We start from the raw sequence: 18,376 nt of genomic DNA, 5'->3' as shown, positions 1-18,376 counted from the left end.
GTGTGTGTGTGTGTGTGTGTGTGTGTGTGTGTGTGTCCAAATTCCTGTAAAGAACCTTGTGATAAACAAATTAAAAAAAGGATGATATTTAAAATATTCAGTGAAAGACAGCATTAATACCAGGACTTGGCTTTAGTTGCTTATCTGTGTCTCTATGCTAAAGGTACAACAATGCATAAAAAGAAGATTAATGGCATAGACTTAAAAAAACAAATTGTGAATTGAATAATTTAGGCAGTTTATGGAGGAGATGGCACGCAGATTCATTAATAATAAAAATACAAAAAGTACAAATGTAACGATTTTATTGAGAACTTATGACTTAGCCTTATTAATGCACATAAGGACAGAGATAATCTGCTAACCTGTAGTTAGTACTAGCAACAGGAAGTACTAATAAGTACTACAAATGACATAATTCTGGGAGTAAAACTATATATTACCGTTGTTAATAAGGAGGTTTGGTAATAATTGGCCTTTTTTCATCAGTCTATGATCATCTGATCTATAGAAGTCTATAGGAGACTATCCAGGGTAAGCTCATTAGCTAATGAGCAATTCAATGAGCAGTTTCACATTCAGATGTGCCCCGTAATCAGACCCAGATTCAAAACAAAACACTGGGTGACATCATGGTAGCTACATCCATCTTTTATCCTGTCTATGGTGCACTTTTATGCTGAACACAGCACGAGTCTATGACTAATAGCAGGGCATAGTGGACGAAGTCACCTCACCGAGAGGGTGTGCATCCGCAGCATTCAGCTCCTTTTTTGTTCCTGTAATGTCTGATCAACTTTCAGAAAGTGCAGTAATGATCATTGTTTAGTTTTGTAGACGTACCGATAGCTGTGCACACTGTCAAACAGGTTTCATTTCGTTATAAAAGTCAACTAATATTTTGCCAGTCAAATGCCATCAATGGCTGTAATGTTAAAATACAGTGAGAGTAAACATTTGATTTGCATCCCTCCCCCCCGTAACTGTTACCACATGCATTCAGTCTGTAATACTTCAAATACACAAACTGCAGTACTCTCATTAGTGGGTTTGATTAGGCAGATATGTTCAGATATTTATCTGAATGTATATTTCTGATATTGTCCCTTTTAACAAAAAGCTTCACTGTTCAGTTTTATGCAGTTATTTCTGTCTCGAGCTGAAGGTTATTTTCTGGAACAAGCAGATTAAAAAAGAAATAAAAAATTCTGGGCAAGATCTTGTCTGTCTGGCCTGAAAATAGCCATCATCTCCTTCTGTACCTTAAAACAGCATTTCACTTTTGAATGATTTCTGTAATTTTTTTTAGACGATGAACAATCAGATATATTAAATGATATATTTATTATTTTTAAAATTGTAGATCCTGGAATAAACCATTTAGTGATAATTGGGGTTGGTAGATGGCAATTGTTTATCAGTAATTTCTGGTATGGTGTGCTTTGACCTTGTGAAATATTTTTGTATAGAAAAACATCTCATGAATTTTCATGAGATTGTTTTAATCTAAAAAAAAACACAACCTTGAAAGTGTTGTGTTTGGTTTTTTTTTAAGTACAACTGTGCTAAAAGTAATTCAGAGATTAAAGCGATTTACCTGATATATTATTTTCAGCATATATCACAAAAAGATGAAAGAAGAAAACAATCTAAGAGCTTAAATAAAGCTGAGATTCTTTAGAAACTGTTTCTATTTTGTGTCCCTTTCATGAAAAACAAGGCTTTGGAATTTATCTCTGAGTCACGTCCTGTAGCTAAACATGTTTCTCTTACTAAATAAAGAAACACAATCAGATATCAAAGGAGTACAGTATCAGATCTGTACTGGCAAGCTTCAGTTTGACAGTGACAAACCTTTGTGACGAATTAATGCAGACACCACGTGATTAAATCTTTCTGAAGGCAGGCATATAAAAGGTACAGCAGTGTTTTTAGACATTTATCCAACAAATCATCTAATGCTTAGTGTAGTGCTAACACACTTTGCTTGTAAACGTCATGCTAACAAAAATTAACACCTTGTCAGATGTTGACTGCCAATGGTTACTCGGGGGGGGGGTCAGTACTGAACCACTGCCTGCTCATTCATCAGGAATGCATTCCTTCATGCTACAATCCATAAAATTAAAGCCTCTGATGGAAAAATATGAACAATATTTTGCATTTATTGCGTTCAAGACACATGAACTACCTTAGTATGTGCTTTGATAAATATCCCTTCATTTTTGCCATATTTTAAGGTGCACCTTTATAGTCTGTTGTTTCACACGACATCCCAGCAGTAATATTTTGCCTTTGTTACTTTGGACCATTATGCTTTCAATCACCAGATATGTGTGCATATCTCTGTGATGCTAGTGTCATCTGACAGAAGAGTTGTATTTGATTGCCTGCATGCAAATGTGCTGCAGCAGCAGAAGACCACAGCCGGTGCCCCTCCTGGTAGTTAAGAAGAGGAAATATGAGGCTCTCAAATAGAGGGGTTCACCAAAATTGAACAATAGAGGACTGAAAGAAATTGTCTGTTCTGTTGAGCACAAACAACATGAAAGCATGGAGCTATCCTGCGTTCAGCTTTTGGTGGTTTATGAAGATGGCAGTGATGGTGTGGGGGAAGTTTTCTTGGCACATTTGGGCCCCTCAGTACAAAGTGAGCATCATTTAAACCCCACAGCCTGCCTGAGTATTGTTGCTGACCGTGTCCATCCCTATTAAGACCACAGTGTACGCATCCTTTGATGGCTGCTTCCAGCAGGATGACAAACCATGTCACAAAGCTCAAATAATGTCAAAGTGGTTCCCTGAATACGACAATGAGTTTGGTGTGCGTAAATCGCTTCCAGAGCCACCACATTTGAATCCAATAGAGTACCTTTAAGCTGTCGTGTAACAAGAGATTTGTATCACAGATGAGCAGCAACTGTGGGAGGCTGTCATGTCAATACAGACCAAAATCTCTGAGGAATGTTTCCAGCACCTTGTTGAATCTAAGCCTTGAAGCGCTTCTAAAGGCAAAAGAGGTCTCGTAGGTGTAATAAAACACGTTTTGCATTTTATTTACTGCAGTATGTTTTAGTATTTTTCACATGGGTAAAAATTAGTTTTATTTAATTTGAATAAAACTCAAAGAAAATATATAATTTGCAGTTTTGAAAAACACAAACAAGATTCTTTTGAGTGCATTCACATTTGAACCTTTTCAATTACTCAGAGTTCATGAGTATTTTCTGTAAGTATGTATAAGTATGTTCTGCTTTTCCTTGATAAAGCCTACAAAAGCATTTTCCCACTTCAAGTAACATTTCTCCCTTTCTCTTTCCTTCTCTGCTGTCTCTCTCCTGGTATGTCAGACAGGAGCTTTTAAAAGAAACTTCAGCTCTCCTCTTCTTACCATTGATCCACTGGGTGTGGTTAGAGAGGCTCCTGCTGCGCAGGGTGAGTGATGGAAGCACAGACTGATTTATCTCAGCAGCAAATAACTAGAATAGGATGACTAATCACCATGTCTGCGGCCTTTAATGCTTTATACATGAGAGGCGTGCGTGCGTGTGTGTGTCTCAGTATAGTATCATCTATAAAACTGCACATATGATGAGCTTTTCCTTTTCGTCTGGTCATATGTAGAAGCAGATAATAGCACTGTTGATCCTGTGTATGAGGCCTTGCGCTACGGAATGACACTGGCTCAGTTGAGTCAATCCAGCTTCAGCAGTATCTCAGAATCACCCTGTCATGAGGTATAAATGCACACAGGCAGACACTCACACATAAAATACACTGACAACCCTCATCATTCAGAAAAATCTATGTTGATATAATTTCTTGCAAGAATATTGTTCTTCCTGTCTTTATCATAGGAAGAAAAACTGCAAGACAAACTAGAAAACCAGCCTATAGCTGAAGAGGATCACATCCCAGGAAGTAAGTCAAATATTTTCTTGAATACAGGAAATGCATTTTGTTATGTTGTCATGCTAAAATTCCTTGAGGATTATTCTTAACATAACATCAGATCTCAATAGGGGAAAACAATCATGCTGGGTATCTGTTTTAATTGTAATGAAAAGTATCAACTTACAGAGGACTTGATTCAAAAACACACTGAAAATCAAAGTGAAAAAATTGATGTTTATTTTGCCAAAATTTAATTTCAGCAACTAATTTAATTGTATAGCCTCCTCAACATTGTCAGGCATGCTTCTAATGAGATGATGGATGGTGTTCTGGAGTTTCTCCTCCCAGATCTGGACCAGGACATCACTGAGCTCCTGCTCCTGGACAGTCTGAGTCAGGGTGCTGTTGCCTGGGCTGTATATGTTTGTGCCTCCCTCTCAAACCATCACTGACCCACCACCAAAACTGATCATGCTGCATTATGTGTTACAGGCAGCATAACATTCTCCAGCTCTTCTCCAGACCTTTTGACATCTCTCACGTGTGCTCAGTATGAACATGCTTATTTCTTTGAAAATCACAAGGCAGTGGACCTGCTTTTATTCTATGGCAAATGCCGGTCGAGCTCCATGGGTAATGAGCACAGGGCAACTAGGATACTGGGTTCTCAGGAACAGACTTAATGAGGGTGGCCTGACTGTTTGGTCAGAAGCATTCACACCAGTGTCCTGCTGGAGGTCTTTTTTTTTTTTTTTTTAGCTCTGGCATCATCCTGTTCCTCTTTGCACAAAGGAACAGATACCGGTCTTTCTGATGGGTTAAGGACCTTCTACCACCCTGTCCAGCTCTCCTAACTGCCAGTCTCCTGGAATCTCTTCCAAGCTCTTGAGACTGCGCTGGGAGACACGGTGAACCTCCTGGAAAATGGTGCATATTAATGTGCCATCCTAGAGGAGGTGGACTACAGTGGGGCAAAAAAAGTATTTAGTCAGCCACCGATTGTGCAAGTTCCCCCACTTAAAATGATGACAGAGGTCAGTAATTTGCACCAGAGGTACACTTCAACTGTGAGAGACAGAATGTGAAAAAAAAATCCATGAATTCACATGGTAGGATTTGTAAAGAATTTATTCGTAAATCAGGGTGGAAAATAAGTATTTGGTCACCTCAAACAAGGAAAATCTCTGGCTCTCACAGACCTGTAACGTCTTCTGTAAGAAGCTTTTCTGTCCCCCACTCGTTACCTGTATGAATGGCACCTGTTTGAACTCATCATCTGTATAAAAGACACCTGTCCACAGCCTCAAACAGTCAGACTCCAAACTCCGCCATGGCCAAGACCAAAGAGCTTTCGAAGGACACCAGGAAAAGTATTGTAGACCTGCACCAGACTGGGAAGAGTGAATCTACAATAGGCAAGCAGCTTGGTGTGAAAAAATCAACTGTGGGAGCAATCATCAGAAAATGGAAGACATACAAGACCACTGATAATCTCCCTCGATCTGGGGCTCCACGCAAGATCTCATCCCGTGGGGTCAAAATGATCATGAGAACGGTGAGCAAAGATCCCAGAACCACACGGGGGGACCTGGTGAATGACCTGCAGAGAGCTGGGACCAAAGTAACAAAGGTCACCATCAGTAACACACTACAACGGCAGGGAATCAAATCCCGCAGTGCCAGACGTGTTCCGCTGCTGAAGCCAGTGCATGTCCAGGCCCGTCTGAAGTTTGCCAGAGAGCACATGGATGATACAGCAGAGGATTGGGAGAATGTCATGTGGTCAGATGAAACCAAAGTAGAACTTTTTGGTATAAACTCAACTCGTCGTGTTTGGAGGAAGAAGAATACTGAGTTGCATCCCAAGAACACCATACCTACTGTGAAGCATGGGGGTGGAAACATCATGCTATGGGGCTGTTTTTCTGCCAAGGGGACAGGACGACTGATCCGTGTTAAGGACAGAATGAATGGGGCCATGTATCGTGAGATTTTGAGCCAAAACCTCCTTCCATCAGTGAGAACTTTGAAGATGAAACGAGGCTGGGTCTTCCAACATGACAATGATCCAAAACACACCGCCCGGGCAACAAAGGAGTGGCTCCGTAAGAAGCATTTGAAAGTCCTGGAGTGGCCTAGCCAGTCTCCAGACCTCAACCCCATAGAAAATCTGTGGCGGGAGTTGAAAGTCCGTGTTGCTCGGCGACAGCCCCAAAACATCACTGCTCTCGAGAAGATCTGCATGGAGGAATGGGCCAAAATACCAGCTACTGTGTGTGCAAACCTGGTAAAGACCTATAGTAAACGTTTGACCTCTGTTATTGCCAACAAAGGTTATGTTACAAAGTATTGAGTTGTATTTTTGTTATTGACCAAATACTTATTTTCCACCCTGATTTACGAATAAATTCTTTACAAATCCTACCATGTGGATTCATGGATTTTTTTTTCACATTCTGTCTCTCACAGTTGAAGTGTACCTCTGGTGCAAATTACTGACCTCTGTCATCATTTTAAGTGGGGGAACTTGCACAATCGGTGGCTGACTAAATACTTTTTTGCCCCACTGTACCTGTGCATACTCTGTAGGATGCAGGTATTGTCTCATGCTACCAGTAGTTTCTTATTCAGTAACAATTTCCCTTTAAAAAAAAAAAAAGACTTGGTAAACTCTCATGCTGGACAGATATAGACATTAGTTGAGTATTTGTTCATCACTGTTGGGTAACTGGTCCAGAGTCCAGGTACGTCACTGTGCTTAGCCAAGAAATAGTCCCTTGCATAACCCACCTTCTTTTCTTTTAAAGCTATTTTTAATTTCAAGCTAACACTAAACAAATGAGACAGAGCATGTCCATGTGTGAGCTTTAGAGCTTCTGGTAGATGTAGTTTACTCTTTTTCTTTTTTAAGGTTTGACATTTTTCCTTGCTTCTGGCAGCTGGGCTCTAGTTTCAGATTGCGTTGCTTCAGACTCGTACTGATTGTTTACAAAAACAAACAACCCCCCCAAAGTATTCCTTGTGTAGGCTCTTTGTGTAACATTTTCTAACTACATACTGACAAAAGAAAAAACATGCACCAGTACATTGGTCCTGAAAGTGATACTGTACAGGTATTGTTAATGGATTAATCTAGAATTTGTCATTAAAACAACTTTATAGAATATCTGAATACTGAGTGAAAAAATGTAATGCATAAAAACACATTTTGAAACAATACGTTACACAGTTTGAGTATTTAAAGAACAAATGTTCAGCTCTAATACATTGTGATGTGTTTCTGGTAAAGGACAATTGCTAAATAAATGTCAAAGAGTTAAAGGACCACATTAACATAATATACAGTACAGTGTAGAGGTGGTAGTGTGTGTCTTCTGCACTTTTCCTCTTTGACTTTAGTCCCAGGAGAAGAGTTCATCTCTGTTTGTACTGCTGCCACTTTATAGTGAATGACCTTCCCTTCTGCCTTACTTGTTTGCCACAAAGTGACAAGAGCTCTCCCTCTTCCTGTGTCTTGTCTTTTCTTTCTTTCTCTTACACCACCCCTCTTTCTTGATTTTTTTCCTTTTTTTTTCTATGTGACCTTTCTTTGTCTCATGCATATTATCTGTCTTTGGTTTCTGTGTCTGTCTCTCCAGTGCTCACCCCTCCTGAAAGCGAGAAGGCTGATTCAGAAGAACGGGTCAGTCTAAAGGTGTGTAGTCAGCATTCCTCTGTTATTTCAGCTTCTTTTTTTTAATTATTACAAATGCATTCTGTCAAAAAATATTTTTATGTTTGATGATTCCACAAGAGAAGCATGCAAAAAAGCAATCTTGATTTTCCATCTGGTTTTTGTTTTGTTAGACTCCAAAACGAGTGGAGGTTCGCTCTATTCACACCTATGTGGCGCTCTACAAGTTTCTGCCTCAGGAGAAGAACGATTTGGAGCTGCAGTTAGTAAAATTCCTTTGTTTACTGTTTGTTTGTGTGTCATTTGTTATCAATATTGTTCAGTTCCGAGAGATGAGAAAATGTGTACCTGGACAAAATTTTACTGACATTCACCCACCATCTGCCTGCCCAGCAGGATGATTGTAGGGGGTTGCATGGTTCGGTTGGAAAGGGAGAGCTTGCTGGGAGGTCAGGAAGGACAAACAGCTGCACTGTGTGTTTAAAAAAAGGAGTTTTTGTATGTTAGTAGGTGCAGGAATCTGCTGAGTGTAGAATTACACCCAACAGTAATCTGGAGGATAATTCTGTGCAAGAAGACAGCACATCAGGAATTTCTTTACATGGACAACAGTCCACTAAGAAAGCTCAGTAATGTTATAAGTGTTCAGACATTGCTGGATTCATCAGTCTGGTAAATTTATGGCATTCACTTACATTTCACTTAAATGTTATGTTTCTTATTGCTTTATATAGACAAAGTAGTTGTGTTTCTATTAATGAATATTATCTGAATAAACTCTAATTAACTGCACTTTTCTTGGGATTTCAGCACACATGTCTATGTTTGTACTGTACTGCATCAGCCACTCACAGAAAAAGCTCAGACAAACCGATATCTCTACTAGGTTGGGAATACCAGAACTATATGATAGACAAGTATTCTAATCTTTTTTTTTTTTTTAAAATAGCAACAGTTTATTAGACATCAGAGACTGCTGACTGCTGTTGTAATTTTATTTGATAAGTGTGCAGACACAAGTCAGAAGTGATAAGTAAATGTTGGTTGGAATAAAATAGCCTTTTATTGTTATTGTATATGTAAGGTGAAATTATGGGTGCTTAGTGCCAACTGTGCAGGAGTTTAAAAAAAATCAGGAATAAATGGCAAACAGAAGAAATATATACAAACTAGAAGAATACATATACAAAGCAAAAGAAAGGCACACTTTGGAGAGCAAAGTGTTTGGAAGCAGTGAAAAGGACCGTCTGAGTATAGAGTCTGTGTGTGAGCGGCCTGAGTGATGAGGGTTACTCAGACCATGGCTCAGATTAATGAGATGGGTGGGCTGTGGTTTGGTGTGGGGGGTTAGTGTTTTTTAACAGTCTGAATGACCCAGGGGAAGAAGCTGTTGGTGAGTCTGGAGGTGTGGGACCTGATTGACGTGAGGCGCCGACCAGAGGGCAGCAGGTCAAACAGGTGGTGGGCAGGGTCACCTGTGATGGCCCTGGGTTTTCTGAGACAGAAGGATCTGGCGATGGCCTCCAGGGGTGGCAGAGAGCAGTCAATGATTTATTTTTATTTTTTTTGGGGGGGGGGCATTGTTAATTACCCTAATTACCCTTCCTGTTCTCATTTGTGGCCCCTGCATACCAAACACCAAGGCAGTAGTAGAGCACACTCGCCATTGAGGAGCCAGTAGAAGGCCAGCAGCATCTTCCGGTCCAGTTTATTCTTTCTAAGGACACGGAGGAAGTTTAGCCACTGTTGGGCCTTAATAAGGTCAGCTCATTAAAGTTAGGTCAGCCTATTAAGATTGCTGTTGTGACTTTAAAAAACTGACCAAAGTACACAGTCCGGCATGAAGCCAGCTATTTCAGTTGCCTTCAGACTAATGGAAAGAAGCGTCTCAGGCTGCTGTGATATTTACAGGATTATACATAATAGAAAAGGGAACAAATACATAGTGAAGTCCATTTTTGTTATATAGCACATTAAAAAAAACCCACCAAGACACAAATGGTTGATCATAAGTGTTCCAGTTCAGGCAAACCCTTTAACACACACGCTAGCCTGAAAATGGTCAGTGTTATTCTGCTGCTGTATACTTACTGCTATTATTAGTATTTTGAATGACATTTGAAAAACTCTAAATGGTTTACATCAATTCAAAAATACCACCTCCACCTCCAGTTCTTACTTTGTAATAAGGGTTGATAGACAGCAGAAGTATTGTATCTTGTATTTCCTGTTGTCTATAGGTGCCAATATGCGTCGAATTAGTTTTCACTGTATGCCTCTGTGTGTTAGCCCTGCGACAGACTGGCGACCTGTCCAGGGTGTACCCCACCTCTCGCCCTATGACAGCTGGGATAGGCTCCAGCACCCCCCGCTTATCCTAAAAAGGATAAGCGGAAGCGAATGGATTGATGGATGGATGTTTATCTAACACTAACTGTTTATTTTTTTTTATTTTTTATTTTTTTGGTAAAAATAGAATAAAATTACAAGTGAACATCAAACCTGACACTATTGCTTTTAAAGTGGTAAAAATCCTCCTCAAAGGATACTCAGCTCACTGCACTCTGGTCTATATTCTATTTTCTCTGCAGGCCTGGTGACAGAATTCAAGTGACAGATGATTCCAATGAAGACTGGTGGAAGGTAGGCTTTATAAAACAGACTTTATATTTAAATGCACTGAAGTGTTATCTATTCACCAAGTCATTCGGAAGCATTACATTTTCTTTCTTTTTAACTGAGCCAGTGCTTTTGTAAATAACATATTTACTTATCCAGGGTATCTCAATATATTCATCAGAATCACACACAAATGGGACCCTCAGCTCGACATCTGAACTTCCTTTCAAAGCAGAGCTGTTTGGTCACAGTAACAGAGTTGATAGTTGAGCCCTGAAGTAAGGCAGGTGTGACTGTTAGCAGAGCTAGTTAACATGAAGAGGAAGAGGACAGATTGCAATCTGTGTTTTAATAAGACGGCAGGCGATTTTAACCTTGACCAGCAGAAGGACAGACGAGTCTTCACATAACAAAACATCAGGGAAAAGTAAAAGCTTGTCTTACCCGACACGGTGGCAGCAGAGGAACTATTTTCCTGCAGCTAATTTTAGTTAACGAAGAAGCCTCAATTAAATGAATGAAAAGATCACCAAGGGGCTCATTTAAAATTGACTGTAAATAAATATTTTTGTTGGATTTTTCTATTTTCCTTCTTAAAGAGTACAAACCAAATTACTTCAGAAAACAATATTTGTGACTTGATTTAAACGCAGTACAATTCTTCATTCAGAATGTGTTTAAACTGATTCAGGACAGTCTATTGACTTCAGCTACAAATGCACAAACAGTGCTACTGTTATTTAAACAAAAATAACAAAAGAAACATACAAACCACCTTCCAAAAGAGATACTTACACTCTGCAGAAATCTGCTGTTTCCCTTTTATATATGCTTTCAGTTTAAGCAAGGACTCAGCCAAGCCAGCAAAATGGGTACATTTTGAGTTGTGCAACTCCAGCATTCCTGGGTTTTGTATGCTTGTGTGCCAGAGTCTCTGAAGAGAATAGCAGGGGATTAGGGCTTCACAAATACAAAAATGCTTTTTGGTCTAGTGGCTGTGTTGCTAATTAGGGAACAAAAACTCAGAAATCTCTTTTTAATTCCAGATTTCTTGCTAATTGTGACGGTTCATTCTAATTCATTTTTCTTATTGTGGTACAAATGTGATGCTTATTTGAGGGCTGCAGAGGAAGCTGCCTCTGAATAACATACTCATGTTGGAACATAAGCGGACATGATATGAAATAATTTACCTTAAGCGAGTGAGCAAAGTTGAGTGAAAACCCAGTGAGTGAGATCTATTTTTATACTACAACCAGTGCAGACCTTTTTTTCCTCTCTGTTTAGACTAACGGGCTAAATGTTTGTGTATGTGTGTGTCCTTGGTTGGGTGTGTTTACCAGGGGAAAAGCAGAAACAAGGTGGGATTTTTTCCGGCCAACTTTGTGCAGCGTATCCGCCCTGGTGAGAGGGTGTGGAAGGTCACTACTGGTTTCCACGGCAACCGAGACAAAGGCCAGATGACTGTGAAAGAGTCCCAGGTGAGACTGTAAAATACACTCAGTTTCTCTTGCACGCTGAAAGCCTTTTCAAAATCTATGCAAATGAATGCAAAAAAACTGCTGAGATTACCGAGGACTGCATGTTATGACTGTTTTTTTTGTTTTTGTTTTTGTTTTTTGCCTCAGTCCAGAAACTCACATATATTTATTTATTTTTATTTCACTTGCCCTTCCACCTGCTCCATTGTCCTCTCTTCTTGCCTTTCCTCACCGTCTGACTCTCCCTCTGCAGATCTGTATCGGGAAGAACGAGGAGATTGACGGCTTCCTCCGGCTGAGCAGCGGGAAGAAGAGGGGCCTGGTTCCTGTGAAGTGTCTGCTAGAAATATGACGGTGCTGCTTTCGCCTTGACCCTCATTTTGTTACAGTGATGGAGGAATACTCAGGAGTGTTTAGCCAACACCTCACTGACCACCAACCACCCGCCTCCATCTCAAAAATGTGGCAGTGAAAGCAGTGTGAGTGGAAGATAACTCACAACTTTGCTTTTTACCGCAGTTTAAGACCTAAAGGATGCAGGGGCTTCCTTGCAATTATTTAGAGCTACTTTTCTTGTAGCACAGCTTTCCTTTTTTATACCCTCACAAATGAAATGTAGCATTATGTGGAAGAGGATAAGTGTGCAGGAAGTCTGGCTACCTCAATAGCCATCTCCATTGGCCATCTGTTTGTGAGAAAGAAGAGAGGACTTTTTAATTATGATGTCGAGGCTTGTCCAAGCCTAAAGAGACATTGTAAGCAAACTGTCTTAATGTCATTGTTTTTGTAGAGGAAACGAGACATTGTGAAAGTTTGTAGCTGTTTATTGTGGTGCGTTGTGCAAACACACTGTCTGGCTGTTTGTTTGAAACCCTGTTAAACCGCCTGGATTTGATAGATTTAGCTGAGAATTTAAACCATATTTGGATGTCCACACTGCAGCTCTATATGAGCACATTTTACATCATGATATGGATATGTGTCACTTCTGCTCCGAGTAGAAAAAGATTCAGGTATTACATAATATATAAAAGTAAGTCTTCTCGGCTACATCTTTTATTAATGACACACACAGATTCTGAGGTTTTTACATTTCAGACTGCTCTCCGGTGATTGGAATATCGTACATTTGTGCTCTTCACAGCTCTGATGTGACAAATGCGTTGCGTGCACCTCGGGGAGTTTCTTTGTCAGTGTGCCCTTCAGTCGCACTTTCTTTACACACACAGATTTCATAATTCACTCTGTTCAGTGTAGCGTTAAAAACCATCCACTAGAATCTGCTTTCTTCATCATATAAACACCAAGCCATGTCTATCTGTATGTAATGTCCTGTAATATTCGCGGTCATATCTAGTTGTGTACTTCAGCATGAGGATGGTGTCAATGTTAGGACTTTTTGATGTGCTTGCTTTTCCTCCTGGACAGAGCAGAGCAAAGAAATAATCCAGGATGATTTATTAAACTCTTCCAACTTTCAGTCTCTCAGACACTCAAAAGTTTATGTTATTTTAAATCAATGGCAAGTTTCTCCCAGCACACATAAGTGATAAGTATTAAAGACAGACCAGGGTTAGGAAAAAGACTAAATCACCTCACGACACTTGGTTTATTGCTCTGTCATTTGAAAACAATAAGGCAGTCACGGACTGCCTTTGTTGTGGCAATAACTGTAAATACAATTATGACAGTATTTGTAAATAGCCTTAAAAATATTGTATATAGCGGCTCTGAATAGCACTCTGGTTAAGAGGTTTGCAGCTATCCAGGACCCAACTAAGGGCATTAATTTCAGTTACAACTTACAGGAAATTACTATTTATTGTCTTACTTACCTATGTATGCATCTCTTTGCTCAATTAACAACTACCCCTGTCAGCACAAGTCTTTTCAGATACTATGCACAACAGTTCTAGTCACTCACCTTATTTTATACTCTGCTTATTTCCAGTGTATCCACACGTGTGTCGGTGTGCTTTTGCAAGGATTTGAATTTGGACTTGCTTTTACATCTTGAATTAGTCTGTACCATGCTACTCTTAAACATTATCCTCACTGACTAGAACCAAAATTGGCTCAGGATCAGTATTACCAGGTGAATCTAAAATCTAAATGCGCACTACCAGGCTAGTTCTCTGCATGGCTAGCTGCTCTGTGACCTTCACAGCTCTCAATAAAGTTAAATGAACTCTAAAATGCTGTGTCTTTTTGTCTTTGTTATCCAATTTTGTGCTTTCAGTTTGAAGTCAGCAATAGTTGTGGAGAGTAAATATTTGGTAGTATAACCTATTTCTCTGCGACTCTTTGGTTTTATCACTAAAGGCGGAAAATTGCTGCTTTAATTTAGTGCTTTTAACTCTTGACCAAAATGTTGACTCTTCTCAGTGCACTTATATTTATCACTAAATATCAGGGACCCTTACGTTGACATAAAGATTAAATCTAGCTGTTTTTTTTAACTCATAAATGTTCACTTTTACAAGAGGGCTAGTGCTTTAGGAAGGATTTGGGTCATTTCCTGAAGAAGTAGCATGGACTGCACATGAAAAATTGATTCAGCTCTGTTGCAAAGAGGCATCAACATCACAGGCGTGTTGGACTGGTCCTCTTCCTTGTCTTGAATTTCTAGAATTTAAATGTAGCTCATCTGATTGTGTTGTTCAATAATTTATAAATAATCGAATGAATATTAGCTAAAGGTTTATAGTAAACTGTAATTGTCTTTGCTAGCAGCTCTGTGAGGCCTTGAGCAACGATTTTAAGAAAATGCTAACAAGCTTGTGTTTATAATGGATAGTCTTAGCATGCAACATTAGCTAATTTCTACAAAACACAAAGCTAAAGCCAGTGGGAATGCTGCCAATTTTGAAGAAATTTTGTAAAAAAATCCAAGAACTGGACACAGTTTTGCCTGACGAAGCTGCTACGGCTGCTATTAGGAGAAGAAGGCAGGAGTAAATCCCTTTTTCTAAGTAACACTCCTATAAAATATAAGAGTGTTACTTAGAAAAAGCAACCTAACAGTCATTAGATTAGCTTACATGCTCTGGTGATCACAAGTACTTGCTGAGATATTTATTTAAAGCTGAAAGTATTCGCTATAACTTTACATTTACTGAGTAATCTTGCACATAAAATTGATACCATTCACCCAAATAGAATGTCTCCATTCATGGCCACATCACTGAAGTACATTGAGAGCTTTGATTTAAAGTGACGACTGCTTGTTCTTAAAGACCATGAATGATGTGATTAACTCCCAATAAAATTAATTGGTGACGGAGGGGCTGCTGGCCAACTATATACTAAGCAGGCATAGAGAGTGTTGCGTGTCTACGAATGTGTTACGGTTGTGCGTGTGTCCCTGCTGTAGAGCCGGGAACATTTCTCAAACCGTGACCCAGTTCTGTTATCAAACTGGATCAAATGTGATTTTCATCTCTGCAGAGAAGGAGACTGAAAAGTGTGCGACTGGCAGTACATCAAGCCGCACATACATTTCATAAAAATTGCTGACTGTGGTGCTCCGACACTGCTCTCCGCTTACTGTACCACTCTGCGCTCTCTCTCTTTCATTATAATGAGCTGAGGAAGTTGAAGCCTTTTTTTAAATTCTCTTTGTGTGGCTCAAGCAGCAACAACAAACCAAGGATGCACAGCTTAGTGGCCGTGTCTTCCTTAACAAATCATTTTCACTCTGCTTTCACGCAACATCCATCAACATCAATGCTGAAGTGTTCAGTTTGGGCGGCCATAATTCTACACCATGTACATAAAAGAGGCTGCTCCTAGCCCCAGAAAATGATATGAAATGGCTCATTAAATGTGTGATAGGTTATACAATCATGTCTCATCCTGTAGATTTCACACTTCCTTCTATGCATCTTTAAAAAATGAGCAGCAGAAGCACAGCAGGGGCGATGAACACAGCACACGGGGCGTTGACGGGAAGAAGGAATATAACAATAATGCCAATTTTAGAAGAAAATCCAAGCTCAAAATAGCAATTGATAATAAAGGCAGGCAGGAGAAAAGGAATGCACTGTCAGTTGAAAATAAAGCTTTCTGGCGCTTGCAGACACCTTACAAACCCCTGCATCAAATACACAAAATAAAAATAATCTCCAATCCCTCACTTCCACTAAGTCTACAGGCGAGGATATTAACATATGAATCTGTGGAAGGTTTGCACCATGAAATTATCACTTCAGTTTATGAATTACACATTTTAACAGCCCACCTTGTGGATGTAGTTCAGCCAGTCAGCTCAAATGGTGCACATATATTATGTAAAACTTACACAGAGTGGTTTCTTGAGCTGGGGATCAAGTGCTGAGCATCACTGGCCGCGTAGCACAGAAACAAAGTGGCCAAAGTGCTCACACCTATATTCCCTTAAAAAACAAAGTTTCTGGAAAGCTCTATGTACAGAACTGTGAAAAAGTAAGTACACCCCATGATCCATGATTCAGTAGCTTGTAGAACCACCTTTAGCAGCAATAATGTAAAGTAGTTGTTTTCTGTATGACTTCATCAGTCTCTCACTTTGCTGTAGAGGAATTTTGGCCCGCTCGTCTTTGCAGCATTACTGCAGTTCATTGAGATGTATGGAGATGTGTTCATGCACAGCACCGCAGCATTTCAGTTGGGTTAATGTCTGGACTTTGACTGGGCCATTGCACTGCCTTGGTTCTGTTGTAGATTTGCTTGTTTGCTTAGGATCATTGTCCCATTGCGTGACCTAATTTGCTTCAGTTGTCCAGCACATGGCTTCGCATTTGATTCTGTAAATACTTTGGTATACAGAGGAAATCCAGTGATCGGAAAGTGCCCAGGTCACGTGGCTAGAAAACCAACCCAAATCATCACCCCTCCACCACCGTACTTGACAGTTGATAGTGGCCAGAAATCTCCACTTTGGTCTCGTCTGTCCAAAGGATGTTGTTCCTGAGGTATTGCTGTTTGTTAAGATGCAGCTTTGCAAACTTGATCCATGCTTCCATGTTTTTCAGAAAGAAGAGGATTACTCCTGACAGCAGTTCTAAATGAGCTATACTTTTTCGGTCTTCTTCTAATTCTGTCTTGAACTTTAATATTTAACATGCTAACTCAAACCTGTAGAGACTGAGGTGTAGCTCTTTTTTTCCCTGAGCATTGTACTCTTTGACCTTGGGATGAATTTGTTGGGAATTCTTTTTTAGAGGGTGCAAGACACTTGCTGATGATCGGTTAATCATATACATTTGATTAGGAGGGTCTGGCTGTTACCCTCTTAATTCCTATGGAAGCAGTAAAGGTGTACTTAATGTTTCATATAACTGCACAGAGTTTTGCATTAGACTATTTACAAAGTATCCACTGAGCAAACGCAACATGTATGTTTGCAACTAGTAGGAGTAACTTGTTTTTGACTGTTATCAGCTTTAGACTAGGATGTAGGATTCATTTGTTTATTGAAAATTCTCTTAGAAGACATTGGAACCTCCTTCACATAAACCTTTTTAGCAGTTTACAGACAGCAAAAAGAGTTAGCTTACTGTATGAACCTTTAAATTAGTGTGTAAAACGCCTTCACAAACAGTGGCTTACGTTACAATTTGATCACTATTTATACTCACTCATGCACTGTTGTTACAAGTAGGGATGGGTACCGGACCGGTGCCATCAGTAACCAGACCGAAAAGCAGCGCACATTTCAGTGCTTTATTTCGGTGTTTTTTTTTTCCTGAGCTGTGATACACTTTAGATTCTAGCCAATCATTTTACGTTTCCGAAGATAGTAGGCGGGCCCAGGTACGTATGTTCTTTTAGAGCAGAGCTACAGATTAAAAATGACGAAAAAGGCGAAGCGGTCAAAAGTCTGGCTGTACTTCACAGCAAAAGATGCAAACTCAGCAGCCTGCAACAAGTGCTTTAAGCTGATACTGTGATACTGTGCAAAGGAGGTAACACCTCTAATCCGATGAAACACCTGGCGATGCATAGTGTTTTTTTTTAAAGCCGAGAAATGCGCCGTATTTGATAGCTTGCTGCAGCAGCCGTTCTTCTCTGCGTGAGTAGCTTAATGTTGTTCGTGTATAATTTACGTTGAGTAGGCTAACCACGTTATTACATTAATGCATGTAAGGTGAACTAGCAAACATCATCATAGCTACATGCGGCTGTCTTCTTGTTTGATGGCAGATACTCCCTTCACCCTGGCCAAAAAGGCTAAAATGACCAAAGAAAAAGTGGAAAACAGTTAAACATGAGAGGTTTTTGGACAAAGTTTGTTTTTTCCATTGTTTAAGCACTGCTTCCAACCAAGAGTGATACCATATATGCCCTATAGCTGCAGAAAAGGCTAACATTGTTATCTTTTTTACAAAAAAACAGCTGAACATGAGAGGTTTTTGGACCAATTTTGTGTTCTCCATTCTTTAAGCACCGGTTTGAGCACCGTTTAAGCACTGACACCGTTTCAAAAGTACCGGTTTGGCACTAAACGATACCCATCCCTAGTTATAAATGATGGTATCTCTTGGATTTGGCTTTGCTAGGAATACAGTGTGCACCAAGTTCTGAGAAATTTCCATTTAAACATCTGCAACTGCAAAGTTGGTGATCTTCATGTTTTCTGATAGCTTGCCATTAAAAGCAGTGTGCTTGTAGTTATGTGAATATCAAAATAGGCTGCAGAATATAGCAATTTTAAATAAAAGGAGAACTT

General features: G+C 39.7%; 1 protein-coding gene across 1 annotated transcript in view; it reads left to right on the top strand.

Annotated features, from left to right (window-relative positions):
* LOC102305550 (SH3 and cysteine-rich domain-containing protein 2) overlaps positions 1 to 12,704 on the top strand; it is a 47,789-nt gene extending 35,085 nt beyond the window's left edge. The window contains exons 4-11 of the mRNA XM_005919669.3: positions 3,351 to 3,435; positions 3,625 to 3,737; positions 3,858 to 3,921; positions 7,533 to 7,588; positions 7,741 to 7,829; positions 10,159 to 10,210; positions 11,530 to 11,667; positions 11,921 to 12,704. Of these exons, the coding sequence (XP_005919731.1) occupies positions 3,351 to 3,435; positions 3,625 to 3,737; positions 3,858 to 3,921; positions 7,533 to 7,588; positions 7,741 to 7,829; positions 10,159 to 10,210; positions 11,530 to 11,667; positions 11,921 to 12,019 (696 nt within the window). The 3' untranslated portion in view covers positions 12,020 to 12,704. The remainder of the gene's footprint in view (positions 1 to 3,350; positions 3,436 to 3,624; positions 3,738 to 3,857; positions 3,922 to 7,532; positions 7,589 to 7,740; positions 7,830 to 10,158; positions 10,211 to 11,529; positions 11,668 to 11,920) is intronic.
* Positions 12,705 to 18,376: the final 5,672 nt, after the last annotated feature.

This window comes from Haplochromis burtoni, unplaced genomic scaffold (assembly GCF_018398535.1).
Source record: "Haplochromis burtoni strain Fernald_Lab_line unplaced genomic scaffold, NCSU_Asbu1 Contig_37, whole genome shotgun sequence".
Taxonomy (NCBI): domain Eukaryota; kingdom Metazoa; phylum Chordata; class Actinopteri; order Cichliformes; family Cichlidae; genus Haplochromis; species Haplochromis burtoni.
Note: the sequence above shows the minus strand (reverse complement) of the source record. Positions and strands in the feature narration are given on the sequence as shown.